Genomic DNA, 19241 nt, shown 5'->3' on the forward strand with positions numbered 1-19241 from the left:
CCCGGGGTATAGAGTATGTTTGGGGAGTGTGATTGTGTGTCCATTTATGTCTATCCTAACGTTGGGTGAGTGCTGAGTATTTGTATATGTGTGCATGAGGGTGGGAATGCATGTTTGTGTCTGTGTGTGCCTGTTTGTCTGTGTCTATATGTCAGGGTCTTACACTCCACCTTTCTGGGAACTCCCAGGCCCTCCAAAGTATGGAGGCCTATCTCCCCCCACCACACTCCCTGCCGGTGACTGATGCCCTCAGGGGTCGGTGCGTTGGTGGTTCTTGGTGTCCGGGGCTGGGCGCTGAGGTATGTACCAGCTCACTCCTGGTGGCTACTTGGCAGGGCCTGGCGCCTGTTGCTCGGTAAGGCCTCTTCCGGGGCGTAGGGGGCCCTCAGGCCTCCGGCCTCTGGGCCTGCGGCTCGGTTCACTCTGGCACAGAGCAGCTCCATGGCTAGTGGGTGACCCCTCGTCTGGGGCTGTCCTCAGCTCTTCCCAGGAGGGTGGCACGGATGCCCCTCCAGTGGTCCTCCTTGGGCTCTCGCACTCTGGGGCCTCTGGATGTCTGGAGCCTGGATCTCCTCCATGCCTGCTTCATGCCCTGGGCGATGGGGCTGTGGCCCTCTACACCCTCTAGCAGACCATACATGGGGAAACCTTTTGAAAACAAGCGCGCTGATCCACACAGGTGTGCACACGGGTGTTCACTGTTCATATACATAAACTACACCTTTCTTGGCTGCTACTTCAAAGCACATTTTGCGCTGTCAGTCCTGCGTGCTGCACAACAACATTCATATTAAGTATTTACTGCTGTTTACACTTAGCTAGATTAATGCGATGGTGTTGTGTTTAGTATGTTGCTCTGTTTTTTTTGCTTGTTTTCTCTTCTTTTTCTCTCAACAGGTGATCCAGGAGATTTTTCTTTCTTCTTTCTCTTTTTAAGTGCCCTTTCTCACTGTCCCTCTTCCCTTCTGATTTTCATTTCCTTCATCTTTCTTTCTCCCTTTCCTATCCCCCAGTCATGTCTGTCCCATCTGTAACAACTGAAAATAAAATAAAATAAATAATAAAAACAAAGGTCGATCAAATGGACCAATACAGCAAGGACGTGATGATCCATTTGGCAAAGTAAATCCATTGGGTATCCTTGTTGGTCTTCAGACAACAATTCTGACGGCTAAAGAACCAAATGGGACAGGCAAAAAAAAAAAAAAAGGGAATAAATGGGAAAATGAATGTTTAAATTGATGAAATAAATAATTGATTTCTTTGGCATTTTATCTGACATGGTTGTGACTCGGTTACATGAGGCATGATTAGATGTAATGATAAGGTCACCTCTTATCATGTAGGCAACTGAAAATATTCTTATAAATATTCTTATTTTTTAAAATTTCCTTTAACTGCTTGTGTCCTAGGACTAGGGATGGGTACCGGTGTCCGGTGCCATGATGGCACCGGTTCTGACATAAACGGTAGTAACCAGACCGAAAAGCAGCGCACATTTCGGTGCTTTATTTTGGTGCTTTTTTTACTGAGCTGTGATACACTTCTAGCCAATCATTTTACGTTTCCGAGGATAATAGGCGGGGCCAGGTACGTACGTTCTTTTAGAGCAGAGCTAGAGATTAAAAATGCCCAAGGAGGACCAGTCAAAGTCTGGCTGTACTTCACAGCAAAAGATGCAAACTCAGCAGCAACAAGTGCTTTAAGCTGATACTGTGATACTGTCAAAGGAGGTAACACCTCAAATCCGATGAAACACCTGGCGACGCATAGCGTTTTTTTTAAAAGCCCAGAAATGTGCCGTATGATAGCTTGCTGCTAGACCTCACACCGAGCACATCTACTGCGGGTGGGTTGCCTGTTATCGGACCCGGAGCAACATCCCCCAAAAACCCGAAGAGGAGAGTCCTGGCCCCTAGCCCTGCCAGTGTAGCAGAAATGATGACGGATGATGACGGCAGCAGCAGCCGTTCTTCTCTGCGTGAGTAGCTTAATGTTGTTCGTGTGTAATTTACGTTGAGTAGGCTAACCACGTTATTAAATTAATGCATGTAAGGTGAACTAGCAAACATCATCATAGCTACATGCGGCTGTCCTCTTGTTTGATGGTAGATACTCCCTTCACCCTGGCCAAAAAGGCTAAAATGCCCAAAGAAAAAGTGGAAAACAGTTAAACATGAGAGGTTTTTGGACAAAGTTTGTGTTTTCCATTGTTTAAGCACTGCTTCCAGCCAAGAGTGATACCATATATGCCCCATAGCTGCAGAAAAGGCTAACATTGTTATCTTTTTACAAAAAACCAGCTGAAAATGAGAGGTTTTTGGACCAATTTTGTGTTCTCCATTCTTTAACCCTTTAAGACCTACCATAGAACCAAGTCCGCCAGAGCTTATAATATATTTTTACATGCTGTGGAGCCATTTTTGGGAGCATTTCAAGTTGCTATACATCAATACAACCATTATAGCCCAGATTTTAATAATATGTATTCATTAAGTGCATAGTAATTACATAAATTGCAAAAAAGTGCAATAAACTACAAAAAAATTGAAAATCGTTTTTGATTTTTTAACATATATTTGTAGTTAGAGACATTTAAGAGGCTTATCCCTCAAAACTGTAAATACAAAAAAGTTGCACAAAATAGTTTCCCACCACAGGAAATTTATTTTGAGTGTCTTCATAGTTTTATTTTTGAAATACACCAATTTTTATACACTGCAGGAAAAACGAAAATAAATATTATACTGCAAATTTGCAAAAAAGCAGCATATGCATCAAAATAAACTATTTCCAGCAGTGCAATATGAGTCCTAAGCATCCCAGAAACGACACAGAAAGTCATAAAGTCAAAGATAACTTTTAAAAAGAGCAGTATAGGCCCTGAGGCCCTGATCGCAAAAAAGACTACATTTCCGCGAAAATGACGTCACTTCCGGTTTCGGGCAGGTAATGGCGGAAATGCAAAAGTTCGCGCTGACGTCTATTCCAACGTAGGAAGTGTTTTGAACAGCTGATCGGATCGGTAAAGCGTGTTTTCTGGAATATTATGTTTTTGTTCCTGCAAGCGCTTTTTATGCAGTTTTTGCAAAGCTTTATGTGGAAGGAAACCGTGACCTAGGACAAGCTGATGGCATAAGATGTAAGTACAACTCCTCCGGTTTCATATGCAAAAAAAATTTTTGCGCTAGCTTACATGGTTGCAGTGCTACTGGGATTTAAAAATAGTTACGCATAACAGAGCGTTCCCGCTCCGATCGGCTCTAAAGGGTTAAGCACCGGTTTGAGCACCGTTTGAGCACCGGCACCGTTTCAAAAGTACCGATTTGGCACCGGTATCGGATAAAACCTAAACGATACCCATCCCTACCTAGGACATAATATGTTGAACCACATGGTTATCAGAACTGCAAAGAAGGTGATCGGCTTCCCACTCTCCTCCCTGGACTCAATTGCCAGCTCAAGATGTCTCTTCAGAGCCAGGGCAATTACAAAATACCATCTCCACCCTAACCACCACCTCTTCAACATCCTGTTCTCTGGAAAAAGGTTCAAATCCACTAGGTGCAAAACCAATAGACTAAAAAACAGCTTCTTCTCGTGGGCTTAATGCAAACTAAGACTCTTAATGCAAACTAAGAGTGTGAAAAAATTTCTCCAATACAACCACTCTGTCGCTGCTATTAATTAACTATGTAGCTGCCATCCCATCTGCAATGTCTCAGTCTTTCCTTGTTCCTTGCAATATTTTTGCCTATGTGCAATATTTTGTCTGAGTGGAGTTACCATCTCCGCCCTAAATGACCATAGCCCCTCCACCCTTATTTATTTATTACATTATATAACTGCCCTTGTATACAGCCCCACAATGTTTCTGTCTTAATGTTTCTACACATACACCATGTATATAGTTTACTTATATACACATACATACATACATATATATTGCTTTTTCTTCGTTGTATATTTTTTCTTTATTTTTGCACCTTTGTGATCCTGCTACCCCAATTTTGCTATTCAAGAAACTGCACAATGACAATAAAAAGTTAGAAGTCTACATAATAGATAGATATACATGAGTATATTCAGGGCTGGACTGAGACAAAAAATCAGCCCCGGCATTTTGACTAGAGACCAGCCCACCAGGGATTATAGGAAAAGCCATGAAGCCTTTGAATGAAACAAAAGCTGTTGTGACAGTGATGTACACTGTCTTGTTGGTATATGTATGATTTCTATGCAAAACTTTGCTAGACCCGCCCCTGCAAAGTTACCAGCTGTTAGCTACATAGAAAAGGATCCTGGTGTTATTTGTCTCTCACAAACAGTTCATAACTTCCGTTCAACTCATTCATGTCACCTAAAAGGTAAACCTGTTTCTCCATCACCTGTTCAGCTCTGATGATTCAGTAAGGACATCTCCTGGTTTCATCTTCATGTTTCCCTCTCACCACCAGTGATGGGAATAATGGCGTTACAAGTAACGGCGTTACTTACAGCGTTACTTTTTTCAGTAACAAGTAATCTAACTAATTACTATTCCTATCGTTACAACGCCGTTACAGTTACTAACAAGAAAACGCGGTCCGTTACTATTTTTCAACAAATAGACGGTTGAAGCTGTGTTCAGCTTACCGCATCTTATATCAGTTTCACGGAAGTAGCTGACTACGTAAGTAATCTGGGTGCTAAAGCTTTAAGAAGCTGCGCGTGCCCCCTGCGGACGATAATCACGATCACTTTCTAGCTCAGCACCTGGAGCTAAGGGGGCAAAACAATCACATGAGTGCTGCTGTTTGACTGAGGAAGAATAAAGTAGTCATGGTAAGCCAAACACATGACCACTTAAAGACAAAGCAACAAGGTGATATTTACCAGTTTTTAAATTGTGTTGATAGGCCACGTAAAACCAGAGTCATGATAAACAATATATATGCTACGTTTTTTCCTCAATAGTTTCGTCACGTTTACTGTCTAAGGACAGCGCTAGCAAGCACTCTCTGCTTATGAGCAAAAAAAAAGCAAAACAAAAAAAACAGGGGAAATTTTAGGAGTGACGGCGAGAGAGAGAGAGAGAGAGAGCAGAAAAAGAGACAGAGCGAGTTTTGAGATGTGAGAGATTTGTGATGTTTAGCGTGTTTGGAGTGTGTAGTTAATGTGTTGTCTTGTGTAGTTAGTGTGTAGTGTTGTGGATAGTTTTGTGTTGTGTGTCAGAACAATGAGGCGACTGCTGTCTCCAGATAGAAACAGGAGTGATACACCTGCTGCTGTCAGACTTGCAGGTATCAGGCTGTGATGTTCTCCTTTATAGTGGACAGAAATTATTTTTTTTGAGTGGCGCAAATAATTTGTGTTGCATCTTATTGAATGCAGAACAGCTGATTGTTCTGTAAATAGTTTGAAATGGTTATTTAGAAAATCAAGGTAAAAGGTAGATGGCTGCAAATAACTTTGTTTGCAAAACTTGTGCATAAGATTTTAAAATCGACAATTTATATTTGCATTTAAAGTTATGAAATAGGATTCATTAAACATGTTTGTGGTTGTTACAGTAAAAAATATAACTTTTTCTACTCTGATTTTATGTTTTTTTTTCTGATTTTAGATCAATTGTGTTAATACAGTATGTCAAAATGAAACCATAACTGTAAATTCAGACACGTGAGGTTGTGCTGAAAAGAATGACACCAAACAAGGCAAAGTAAATAGTTTTTAAAGGTGAAATGTGGAGGGAAAATCAAAAGTAGTTAAAAATGTCCAATTATACCCTGGACCCCAAAGGGTTAAAGGTTAAAGGTAAACTAACGCAATAGTTAGTTTTCAAGTAATTAATTACTTTTATAATATTGTAACTCAGTTACTATCTCAGTTACTTTTTTGAAGAAGTAACTAGTAACTATAATTAATTACTTTTTCAAAGTAACTTGCCCAGCACTGCTCACCACATATCCAAATCCATATCATGACCAGCAGCTTTTACAGCTGTCGTTCCAGCAAACATCAGCTGATACAAAAAAATAATATTCAATAAATTCTAACAACAGCTGATTAAGCTTAAACATGCTGCTGTTGTTTAGCACGACATCCGCTGGTTTCCTCTTTCTGGCGCAAAGTGGGCGATAAACAAACAAGAGAGACGGGACTGAAAAGACGATCAGCTGATCATTGATCAGTTTCATGATTGAAGTAGCAACAGGAGAGGGAGGGGAAAGAATGAGCGAAGAAGAGGCAGCTGTGCAGCGTAAAGACACACTGATTTTTTTACACATCGGCCAGCATCTGGCCAATCCACCACCTTTCATTGTTTATACCAATGCAAAAACAACAACAACAACAACAAAAAACCCATCGGCCCACTGGGCAAATGCCCGCTATAACCGATGGCCTGTCCAGCTATGAGTATATTCAATAGAATTGCAATTTAGATTTGTATTGGCACCGGTATAGTTAAGAGAACTAATATTATTTGATTGTTATCTTAATATAGCACAAGCTTCAGTGACCTTTTTACAAAAAATGTTAGTAGAATTTTCCTTCAAGGAGTTACTTTTTACTTTCTTACTTTGAGAACATTTAAGGGCCTTTACTTTTTCACTTTTACTTGAGGAAAGATGTTGCTTCAGTACTTTTACTGCACTAGCTTTTAATGCAGCTATCTGTACTTAAGTAAAGAGTGTACCTGTTGGAGTCAAATTGTTAATTGTTGTCATTGTGTTTCTTAAATTTGTAAGTCTTGGTTCAAAATATATGATCAAAGACATTCCTTTGTCTCTGACCACCTCTCCAGCCACTCTGGTGCTGGGGGAGGCTGAAAGTGTTTTATTAGGCATACCTATCTGAAAGATCTGTTTCTTGTGTGGTAAGCTTCCTGCTTTAATGATCCTTTTGGTGAGCAGGAGGTCACACAAACGCACCCCCATGACACACACATTCTCACACATACCACACACACACACACACACACACACGTTGTTGCACATGCATACACATGCATACAGGTTTTACGAGGGGAGGTGCTTGTGTAAACTCCAAACTGTAACTGTAATGGAAATAACAGGGCTGCTTGTTGAAGAAGTTGGTTTGGAAACGGGTGAGGAGCGTTGAGCTCCAAGAGCCTGGTTCCGACCAAGCCTTCCCTTGCTAGCAAGTAAAAGTTGTTCATCTTGTCTTTGTCGTTAACGAGAATAAGTCTGTAAACCAGCGGGGCCTGTGGAAGCGCAGACCCAACAGTACCCTTGTGACCTCTGAAAGGGGGGGCAGAAAGGCAGTTTTGGTGCATTCCAGAGGCCCAGAATAGATACCAAGCAATACCTTGAGCCTCCTCACTAACTGATTTTTTTATCCACCAGTGTATCTGACAACACCTCTGTGGTCTGCTTCAATCCTTTCCAACAAGTATTTCCAGCTGTTTGTCTCCCATCTGCACTTTAGTCTTTCTTCTTGTCATGTCTGCGTTTGTCCACCAGGTGTCTCCCTCAGCTCATATTCTCTAGCTGTGTCCCCAAACCTAGGCTGCATCCTTTGGAGGACTCAGCCTTTGAGGTATATGTGTGCCGGGTCCTTTGAAGACTGGGAAGGCTGGAAACGATGTGCCGGGAGTTTGCTGTTCTCACCAGCTCTAGTGAGCCTTGACGTCCCAGTCAGCTATTGAGCTGGTGGGTAACAGACGTCTCCAAAAATGTCAGAGCACTTTTTCAAATATGTGATGTCTTGATAAATCAAGCAGATATTTAAAGTTTACACAGCTACATTCTCCCCTGAAAATATGTTGTTGTTTTTCGGGGGGTTTTTTGTGACCCAGAAATAGTAATAAGAGTAATATTAAAACTAAGTAGCTGCTGCCATTGTTGGAAACTGGAATTGACTGGACCGCGCTATGAATTCTGGGATAGGAGGATACACCCGACCCATTAGTGATGGGATTTCCGGCTCTTTTTACAGAACCAGCTCTTTCAGATCGGCTCACTAAAAAAAGAGCCGGCTCTTTCGGCTCCCAACCGGCTCTTCAGGTTGTTTTGTTGCTTTAATTAATTAATTATCAACAACAATATAAAATTATGCACAAAAGGAATTACTAATGTAAAAAAAAACCCATGGTTTTATTTATATATGTTTATATATAAATATATACGGTGGCCCATAGAGACAAAGCACGTACAAACTCCAAAACACACTGCTGGCGTTAACTGAACTTCCAAAACAGGTACCTAGATCACTTAAATTACACAATTGAAAGCATATGTGTATTGTTTGTGTATTTATACACAAGCACTCATATATATTCAAATAATTTAAAAAAATATGTTCATTAACCTGTTACTACCACACACCAAATCCGGTCGTTGGTACTTCCTGACTTGTGTAGCCACTAGGTAACAAAAGCTCAACACTGCGCCGAGCATCCTGGAGCACTTCCGTTGTGTTTTGGAGTTTGTATGTGTTCGGACCTCAAAGTATACACCAGTTGAAATTTTAATGACAGGCCACTACATGCAGTTATAGTAAAAAATAAATAAATATATGGTAAACAGCCTGTATTTATATAGCGCTTTACTTAGTCCCTAAGGACCCCAAAGCGCTTTACATATCCAGTCGTCCACCCATTCACACACTGGTGATGGTAAGCTACATTGTAGCCACAGCCACCCTGGGGCGCACTGACAGAGGCGAGGCTGCCGGACACTGGCACCACCGGGCCCTCTGACCACCACCAGTAGGTAACGGATGAAGTGTCTTGCCCAAGGACACAACGACCGAGACGGTCCGAGCCGGGGCTCGAACCGGCAACCTTCCGATTACAAGGCGAACTCCCAACTCTTGAGCCACAATCGCCCCCGACATATATATATGTATTAGTGCTTTTCAATAAATTAAAAAAAAAAAAACACGAATTAATCTCATAATTTTCTGTAATTAATCTTGATTAATCGCAATTACTTGATCAATAGCCTGGTTGCAATTACTTTTTTTTTTCAACCTTATATTTAACCTCCTAAGACCCGAACTCTTTCGTGGCATTCAAATTTTTAATTTTTCTTTGCTATTTGGGCTCATTGGGACCTGATGACTGTAAAAACAAAGACTTACATGATTTTTTTTAAACTGATTTTTGGTTCTGAGAAAAATGAGATCCACGTATGAAGACATTAATTTAAAATTTCGATAGAACAGTGGCAGCATAATGTCCTCGTAAGTGGTTATCCAGCTCTTGTAGAGCAAAATTTAGTATTTTGGTTTAAACAACCCAAAATGGGATGTCCACATATATGAACGGCAGGTCCTAGGAGGTTAAGCTTGTAACTGACATTTATGCAATATAATGAAGTATTTGCAGAATAAACACAAATAATGTGCTTTGGAGTTTGTATGTTTTGGAGTTTGTATGTACTTTGTCAGGTTTAGTTGTGTGTAATTATTTTCTCACATATAAATTCAACTCACTGAGCTCAACATGAACTTCCTGTTAACAAAAACAGCAGGAATATTTAAAACATGCTGGATGTTTGCAGATGAGTAAGAAGCAGAAATATCTGCATAAATTTGATTTGTTTTTGTGTTAAATGATGTTGTTTGCTGATATCATGCCCCTGTTGTTTGTTCTCATCAATGTCCTGTTTTTAACTGATTTTCAAACTAGATCTGGTCCAGGTATTCTTCATCTAAACATCAGAAGTCTTTGTTCTAAACTGGGTTTTGTGAAAGCATCATATACCGAATAACTATCTACCATGATGTTAATGAGTCTGCTGACAAAAGATTTGAACTGGGACTGGTTATCTTATGTACTGAAAATGAGTCTGTTTTTGTTACTGAGAGAAAAAATCAATATTCACTACAGCTCACTATTACTTAATAATAATGGATTGCATTTACGCCAATCGGAGGTCACTAAAATCAATATTGAATCGGTGTGCAACTTTGCCAAAACAATGTCGGACTCTGTAGTTTTCTCTGGTCCCCTCCCCAATCAGACCAGGAGTGACATGTTTAGCCGCATGTTCTCCTTAAATTGCTGGCTGTCTGAGTGGTGTCCCAGAAACGATGTAGGCTTCATAGATAATTGGCAAACCTTCTGGAGGAAACCTGGTCTTGTTAGGAGAGACGGCATCCATCCCACTTTGGATGGAGCAGCTCTCATTTCTAGAAATATGGACAAATTTATTAAACCCCCCAAAATATGACTATCCAGAGTTGGGACCAGGAAGCAGAGTTGCAGTCTTACACGCCTCTCTGCAGCTTCTCTCCTCCTGCTACCCCCCCAAAAACCCATCTCCATAGAGACTGTGTCAGCTTCCAAAAAGACAAAAAACAAACTAAAAACCAGCAACAAACAACTTAAACATAAACAATTACAAAGAAAGAACAATACAGTATCCACATCTGAACCAAAGAGTAAAACAGTGAAATGTGGATTATTAAATATTAGGTCTCTCTCCTCCAAGTCTCTGTTAGTACATGACTTAATAATTGATCAACAAATTGATTTACTCTGCCTTACAGAAACCTGGTTGCAGCAGGATGATTATGTTAGTTTAAATGAATCAACACCCCCGAGTCATTCTAACTACCAGAAATCTCGAAGCACAGGCCGAGGGGGCGGTGTGGCAGCAATTTTTCACACCAGCCTATTAATTAATGAAAGACCAAGACAGACTTTTAACTCATTTGAAAGCCTGATGCTTAACATTGTCCACCCCAGCTGTGAAACTCAGAAACCAGTCTTACTTGTTATCATCTATCGTCCACCTGGGCCTTACACAGAGTTTCTGTCTGATTTCTCAGACTTTATATCTAATTTAGTTCTGAGCTCAGATAAAATAATTATTGTGGGTGATTTTAACATCCATGTAGATGCTAAAAATGACAGCCTCAACATGGCATTTAATCTGTTATTAGACTCAATTGGCTTCTCTCAAAATGTAAAAGAACCCACCCACCACTTTAATCACACTCTAGATCTTGTTTTAACATATGGCGTAGAAACTGAACATTTAACAGTGTTTCCTGAAAACCCTCTCCTGTCTGATCATTTCCTGATAACATTTACTTTTACAATAATTGATTACACAGTGGTGAAGAGTAGACTTTATCAAAGTAGATGTCTTTCTGAAAGTGCTGTAACTAAGTTTAAGAATATAATCCACCCACTGTTCTCATCTCCAATGCCCTGTACCAACATAGAGCAGAGCAGCTATCTGAACGCTACCCCAACAGAGGTCGATTATCTTGTTAATAATTTCACCTCCTCACTACGTACGACTCTGGATACTGTAGCTCCTGTGAAAACTAAGGCCTCAAATCAGAAGTACCTGACTCCGTGGTATAATTCTCAAACACGTACCCTAAAGCAGATGACTCGTAATCTGGAGAGGAAATGGCGTGTCACAAATCTAGAGGATCATCATTTAGCCTGGAGAAATAGTTTGCTGCTTTATAAGAAAGCCCTCCGCAAAGCCAGAACATCCTACTATTCGTCACTGATTGAAGAAAATAAGAACAACCCCAGGTTTCTCTTCAGCACTGTAGCCAGGCTGACAAAAAGTCAGAGCTCTTTTGAGCCAACCATCCCTTTAACGTTAACTAGTAATGACTTCATGAACTTCTTCACAAATAAAATTTTTATCATTAGAGAAAAAATTACCAGTAATCATCCCACAGATGTAATATTATCTACAGCTACTCTTAGTACTATTGATGTTAAGTTAGACTCTTTTTCTCCAATTGATCTTTCTGAGTTAACTTCAATAATTACTTCCTCCAAACCATCAACCTGTCTTTTAGACCCCATTCCTGCAAAACTGCTCAAAGAAGTCCTGCCATTAATTAATTCTTCGATCTTAAATATGATCAACCTATCTCTAATTATCGGCTATGTACCACAGGCCTTCAAGCTAGCTGTAGTTAAACCTTTACTCAAAAAGCCATCTCTAGACCCAGCAGTCTTAGCTAATTATAGGCCAATCTCCAACCTTCCTTTCATATCAAAAATCCTTGAAAGAGTAGTTGTCAAACAGCTAACAGATCATCTGCAGAGGAATGGTTTATTTGAAGAGTTTCAGTCAGGTTTCAGAGCTCAGCACAGCACAGAAACAGCTTTAGTGAAGGTTACAAATGATCTTCTTATGGCCTCTGACAGTGGACTCATCTCCGTGCTTGTCCTGCTAGACCTCAGTGCAGCGTTCGATACTGTCGACCATAATATCCTATTAGAGCGATTAGAACATGCTGTAGGTATTACAGGTACTGCACTGCAGTGGTTTGTATCATATCTATCTAATAGACTCCAGTTTGTGCATGTAAATGGAGAGTCCTCTTCACACACTGAGGTTAATTATGGAGTTCCACAGGGTTCAGTGCTAGGACCAATTCTGTTTACATTATACATGCTTCCCTTAGGCAGCATCATTAGAAGACATAGCATACATTTTCACTGCTATGCAGATGACACCCAGCTCTATCTGTCCATGAAGCCAGATGACACACACCAATTAGTTAAACTGCAGAAATGTCTTAAAGACATAAAGACCTGGATGGCCGCTAACTTTCTGCTTCTTAATTCAGATAAAACTGAGGTTATTGTACTCGGCCCTGAAAATCTTAGAATTATGGTATCTAACCAGATTCTTACTCTGGATGGCATTACCTTGGCCTCCAGTAACGCGGTGAGGAACCTTGGAGTCATTTTTGACCAGGACATGTCCTTCAACGCACATATTAAACAAATATGTAAGACTGCTTTCTTCCATTTGCGCAACATCTCTAAAATTAGAAATATCCTGTCTCAGAGTGACGCTGAAAAACTAGTTCATGCATTTATTACTTCCAGGCTGGACTACTGTAATTCATTATTATCAGGATGTCCAAAAAACTCGCTGAAAAGCCTTCAACTAATCCAAAATGCTGCAGCAAGAGTCCTGACAGGGACTAGAAAGAGAGAGCATATTTCTCCTGTTTTGGCTTCCCTTCATTGGCTTCCTGTTAAATCCAGAATTGAATTCAAAATCCTGCTCCTCACATACAAGGTCTTAAATAATCAGGCCCCATCTTATCTTAATGACCTTGTAGTACCATATCACCCTATTAGAGCGCTTCGCTCTCGCTCTGCAGGCCTACTTGTTGTTCCTAGAGTATTTAAAAGTAGAATGGGAGGCAGAGCCTTCAGTTTTCAGGCCCCTCTTCTGTGGAACCAGCTTCCAGTTTGGATTCGGGAGACAGACACTATCTCTACTTTTAAGATTAGGCTTAAAACTTTCCTTTTTGCTAAAGCATATAGTTAGGGCTGGACCAGGTGACCCTGAATCCTCCCTTAGTTATGCTGCAATAGACGTAGGCTGCCGGGGGATTCCCATGATGCATTGAGTTTTTCCTTTCCAGTCACCTTTCTCACTCACTATGTATTAATAGACCTCTCTGCATTGAATCATATCTGTTATTAATCTCTGTCTCTCTTCCACAGCATGTCTTTATCCTGTCTTCCTTCTCTCACCCCAACCGGTCGCAGCAGATGGCCCCGCCCCTCCCTGAGCCTGGTTCTGCCGGAGGTTTCTTCCTGTTAAAAGGGAGTTTTTCCTTCCCACTGTCGCCAAAGTGCTTGCTCATAGGGGGTCATATGATTGTTGGGTTTTTCTCTGTATCTATGAAGCGCCTTGAGGCGACTTTTGTTGTGATTTGGCGCTATATAAATAAAATTGAATTGAATTGAATTGAATTTATACAGCGCTTTTCGAGACCCTCAAAGTGCTTTACAATTCCACTATTCATTCACTCTTACATTCACACACTGGTGGAGGCAAGCTACAGTTGTAGCCACAGCTCCCCTGGGGCAGACTGACAGAGGCGAGGCTGCCATATCGCGCCATCGGCCCCTCTGGCCAACACCAGTAGGCGGTAGGTGAAGTGCCTTGCCCAAGGACACAACGACCAGGACAGATGGAGCAGGGGATCAAACCGGTAAACCTTCCGGTTAAAAGATGAGCTTCCCAAACCCCTGAACCACGGTCGCCCATGCTTTTATTTGTTCTCCTCCAAAGTCCTGATTGTGGAACAGACATGTCTAAAAGGAAACTTTCTGCTAAAATTTCAGAAATTTAAGTAAAGCAGTTCAAGCAGTTATCTGATTGTATCAATTTCTATAGAAACATGATATCTGTTTTAATCTGTCAAACTTTTTATTTGAAAATGGCTTTAAATGATTTTACTCTAAATACAATAATTGATTGTTAGTAGCACGATCAAATAATCATAAAAAAATGCCCATAAATGTAAGTACAGTTTGAAACAGTGCAATATTATTTTCACACATCAATGGACCACTGAACTTCTCAGCTTCTAAAATGTAAAGCCTCATTTAGAAACTACACAAGTACGTATAATGGTCAGGGATCAACATGAACCTATCTTCTCTGTTTATTTGACTTTAATCAACTCTGCAGTGTCTCCATCAGAGAACCCAAGCCGAAATCCAGCATAGAGCGGCTGAGTGAATGTGGTCTGGACTCTGTGGAGGAGAGTCATGGATTCAGAGACGCTGTAGAAAGACAGAATACCTGCTCTGTGATCCAGGTACACTCCTACTCTGGAGGACCGAGGACCTGAGAGGACAGTTTGGACTTTGTTATATTGAAATTTATAACCGTTTGTGTCGCAATATAATGACTGAGATTTGTCATTCCATCCAAATCCACATTCATTGCCCCTTCCTGCTCTGCTGATATTCTTGTATGCAACTGCGACATAAACTGCTCCTCCTCTCCACTCCACCTCCCAGTAACAACATCCAGTCAGACTCTCTCTACTCAGGACCTGACACCATACAGTGAATCTGTCTGGATGATCAAAATAAGACTTTTGTTGTTTCATAAATGTTACTTTTCTGTTCCCCTCAGATAATAACAGATGTGTGTTTGCTGTGTTTGGATCCAGTGTGATTTCATGTGAATATTTTAAGAATCCAGCTCTGGTCTTTGGCTCTGGTGGTGACAGTAAAACATCCACTTCAGTGACTGTCAGTGAGATGTTTGTCCATTCCTCTCTCAGAATGTCCTGTAGTTTATCTCTGGTCTCTGACACAGCTGCTGTCACATCCTCAAAGTAACTCAGAGGACGAATATTGATGCTGGATGAGTGTGTAGACTCACTGAGTGCTGACAGTGAGGGGTAGTTGTGTAGAAACTGGTTGTGATCCTCTGTGTGTGAGAGCTGCTCCAGCTCGCCGTCTTTCCTCTTCAGCTCAGCGATCTCCTGCTCCAGCTTCTCCTGAAGCTCTTTGACTCGACTCACTTCAGTTTCCTGCTGGGATCTGACCTGCTGCTTCACATCAGAGCTTCTTTTCTGGATGAGACGGATCAGCTCAGTGAACATCTTCTCACTGTCCTCCACTGCTTTATCAGCAGAGCCATTGATGGCCTCCACCTCCTGTTGAAGCAGCTTCACATCTTTCTCTCGCTCCTGGATTCTCTGCTGGATGTTTAGTCGTCTCACCTCGAGCTCCTTCTGCTTCTCAGTCCTTTCTGCTGCAGCTGGGACTGTTTCATGGCCTTTATGTTCATCAACTGAGCAAAGATAACAGATACTCTGCTGATCAGTACGACAGAAAATCTTCATCACCTCATCATGACGAGAGCAGATGTTCTCCTGGAGCTTCTTGGAGGGAGCCACCAGCTTGTGTTTCTTTAATGGAGCTGCATCATAGTGAGGTTGGAGGTGTTTCTCACAGTAAGAGGCCAGACAGACTAAACAGGACTTGATGGCTTTCAGCTTCCTCCCAGTGCAGACATCACAGGCCACATCTTCAGGTCCAGCATAGCAGTGATCAGCTGGAGCAGCTTGGAGTCCAGTCTTCTTCAGCTGCTCCACTAAAGCTGCAAACATGACGTTTTTCTCCAGGACAGGCCTTGGTATGAAAGTCTTGCTACACTGAGGGCAGCTGTGGATTCCCTTCTTGTCCTCTTCGTCAAAGTGGGTTTCAACACAGTTCATGCAGTAGCTGTGTCCACAGGTTGTAGTCACCGGATCCTTCAGTAGATCCAAACAGATGGAACAAGAGAAGGTTTCTCGGTCCAGCTGAACTCCTTTCTGCGCCATTTCTCCTCTCAATGTCAGTGACTGTGTGAGTTTCTCTTCCTTATAACTGAAACTAGTCTGAGCTCTGATCTCAACAACGTGTTTCTGCAGTGAATGGAGCCTGTCAGCTCTTACACGTCACCACATGTTGTTTACGCCCATTGTCAAAGTGCAGATCTGAAGGGGAGGGAACGAGGAAACACGTGGACAGAGAGGAGGTGCTGTGTTTAAGAGCAGGAAGAAGAGGGAGGGTTATCAGGCTGTGCTTCACTCCAGGAAGAGGAGTAGTTTGAGAGCAATACTGTGTTTAACCTTTTTTTATTTACTGCTCACCTTTTAAGCCTGTTAACACTTTCTTCTATATAATAAACTTCACTTGTCACAGTTCTCACTGAAGTTATCCTTCTGTTTTATTCACTGCAGGATGATAATGACCCTAGACATACAGATAAGGCAGCCACTGCATGATGACATGAAGCTTATGTTGCATTTAAGGGTGCAGCAAGTGTAATAGTTGGTATTTCAGGGAAATGTTCGATAGGAATGAAGAAAAATTCCTGACTCGTTAATTTCAAAGAAAACATACTCATCAACCTTTTTAATTTCATTTTTTTTGTTATGTAGAAGCTGTAATCAACTCGACAAATCATCTTGAAATTGTCACTAAATGGGGACCTGGGTTGGGACTGACCCTGTGATATCTGATTACGTCCCTGAAATTGTTAAATAAAGCTGATGTCCAGTGCACTTGTTTTACAGTGACGTTAATATTAGAACAACACACTGCAAAAGGGGAAATGGTGCTCTGAGGTCCAGAGAGGTGGAGAAGCCAAACATCCATTTATCCAAAGAGACACTCTCTCATTACTCAGGGTAGGGTCACCACACACCGGGGGAAAGGAATCCAGGAATCTGTGTGAAAACAGAATAAAAGTAATATCCAGACAACAAGAGCAATAAGATTGGCTTAAAATACTTCAGACCCTCCTGTATGATCCATGCACAGAGATCTGAGGGAACGTCCAGGAAGGATGATAGTGTTCTCCACAGAATTGATTGGTCTGCTTAGTAACTGGCTCAGGAGCTGTTATGCCAGTACAAAGGCTTATTAATAGTTATTAATCCCTACCTCCTTCTCAACAGTCGACTGATCTACCAAGTTCATCGTCACCCCAACTTCCCCTCAATACGTGTCTACACTGATAATGTTGATCAAACAAATTGAAGCAATTTAGATACCGAGTGATCTGATTGCCACCTGGACCACTGTTACCTTCACTCTTCACATTCACATGAGTGAATTTGTTCTGTTGAGGTTCACTTCTTCTTGACCTCACCGATCCGTTTGATATCCCAGCTGGGGAAGAAGGGTCAGATGAGGCTGGAGTATTTTTCATCTTTATTACCAATGTGCGTTGGGAGATCCCACTACATGGAGTCACAGCAAGCATCAAGTAGATCCGAGGATCATTCCTGATACACACACCTATATAGAGTCAGTGGGGCGGCTGCCCTGTGTCACCCCCCTTCAGTAGTTTTCCACTAATTCTAATGTTCAGTCTGGGGGGTTGCCCAGGCAGACCCCCACTGTCAATAAATTCCTCAGGGTTCAGCAACTTAATCTCATTTGTGAGAGTTTTAAGGTCACATGAAATGCTTTGAGAATAAAAGTCCACAATTGTCCTTTAAACAAGGGTTGACCCAAGTCATTCTAGCAAAACACACACTTAGGAATCATTTCCCGTTCTTCTGATCTACAGCCACCTCCTGTTATCTAAGCACATTCTATTCTAATTGTTGTTTTATTCTACTCACAATAAAATACACAGCAGTTAGCAGGCTCAGTGAGCAGCTGGACTGAGCAGTTGGACTCGTATTTGTCACATGGACATTTTCATGGTGCTGATTGGAAAAGTTATGGGTACACACTAGCTCGCAAGTGGGAACAGGTAATCTGTGCACGCGGACTATTTTTTTTTCCAGAAACAGCTCCACCTCATGGGCGTTGTGCGAACCAGTGATCGTCTGCAGCTCTTTGACTCTGATCATATGAAATTTGTTAGCTGGTAGATGTGAGTACTTGCAGCCTTGGTGTCTCATTATCCTCAAGGAAATACACAGAGATCTGAGCAGTTGGTGCACATTTCCCCTCAAAGAAACCACAGTTGTTCTGTGTTTGTCATGTGCAGATATCTCCCCTTGGAGGACATAAACGATCGATTGGCAGTTTGTCCATCGATCTCTTCGAGCTTCACACACGAGCGAGCGGCAGCGGACCGAGAGACCAGTCCCTACTTTGTAATGACACTTCCAGCTTGGCTGTGATGGATGCATGTGAAGTGCTCATCAACTTGGACTGTCATGACATCCCATTTGGAAAAGATATATATAAATCTTATAAAGTTTGTATCTGTCTTGCGTGAAACTTGTATGAAAAGCATATAAGAGTGAGAACAGATATAAGATCCCTTGAAAAATTATATAATGAAACTTGTATGTTTTGGATACTTACTAAAACAATATATGAAAGTAATGAGAAAGTGGCCACTTTCATGAGTAAATCATTTAAGCCTTATACACGGAGTGCAGAATTATTAGGCAAGATGTATTTTTGAACAATAATTTTATTATTGAACAAAAACCATGTTCTCAATGAACCCAAAAAACTCATTAATATCAAAGCTGAATGTTTTTGGAAGTAGTTTTTAGTTTGTTTTTAGTTTTAGCTACTTTAGGGGGATATCTGTGTGTGTGCAGGTGACTATTACTGTGCATAATTATTAGGCAACTTAACAAAAAACAAATATATACCCATTTCAATTATTTATTTTCACCAGTGACACCAATATAACATCTCCACATTCACAAATATACATTTCTGACATTCAAAAACAAAACAAAAACAAATCAGCGACCAATATAGCCACCTTTCTTTGCAAGGACACTCAAAAGCCTGCCATCCATGGATTCTGTCAGTGTTTTGATCTGTTCACCATCAACATTGCGTGCAGCAGCAACCACAGCCTCCCAGACACTGTTCAGAGAGGTGTACTGTTTTCCCTCCTTGTAAATCTCACATTTGATGATGGACCACAGGTTCTCAATGGGGTTCAGATCAGGTGAACAAGGAGGCCATGTCATTAGTTTTTCTTCTTTTATACCCTTTCTTACCAGCCACG

General features: G+C 41.3%; 1 protein-coding gene across 1 annotated transcript; it reads right to left on the reverse strand.

The window, feature by feature from the left end:
- Nucleotides 1-14154: 14154 nt before the first annotated feature.
- On the reverse strand, nucleotides 14155-16229 carry LOC120718496 (tripartite motif-containing protein 16-like). Its single transcript, XM_040007041.1, has one exon. The coding sequence runs from the start codon at nucleotides 16081-16083 to the stop codon at nucleotides 14407-14409; it is 1677 nt and encodes a 558-aa protein (XP_039862975.1). The 5' UTR covers nucleotides 16084-16229; the 3' UTR covers nucleotides 14155-14406.
- Nucleotides 16230-19241: the final 3012 nt, after the last annotated feature.

The sequence above is a fragment of the Simochromis diagramma genome, unplaced genomic scaffold, assembly GCF_900408965.1.
Source record: "Simochromis diagramma unplaced genomic scaffold, fSimDia1.1 OVJJ01000141.1, whole genome shotgun sequence".
Lineage (NCBI taxonomy): Eukaryota > Metazoa > Chordata > Actinopteri > Cichliformes > Cichlidae > Simochromis > Simochromis diagramma.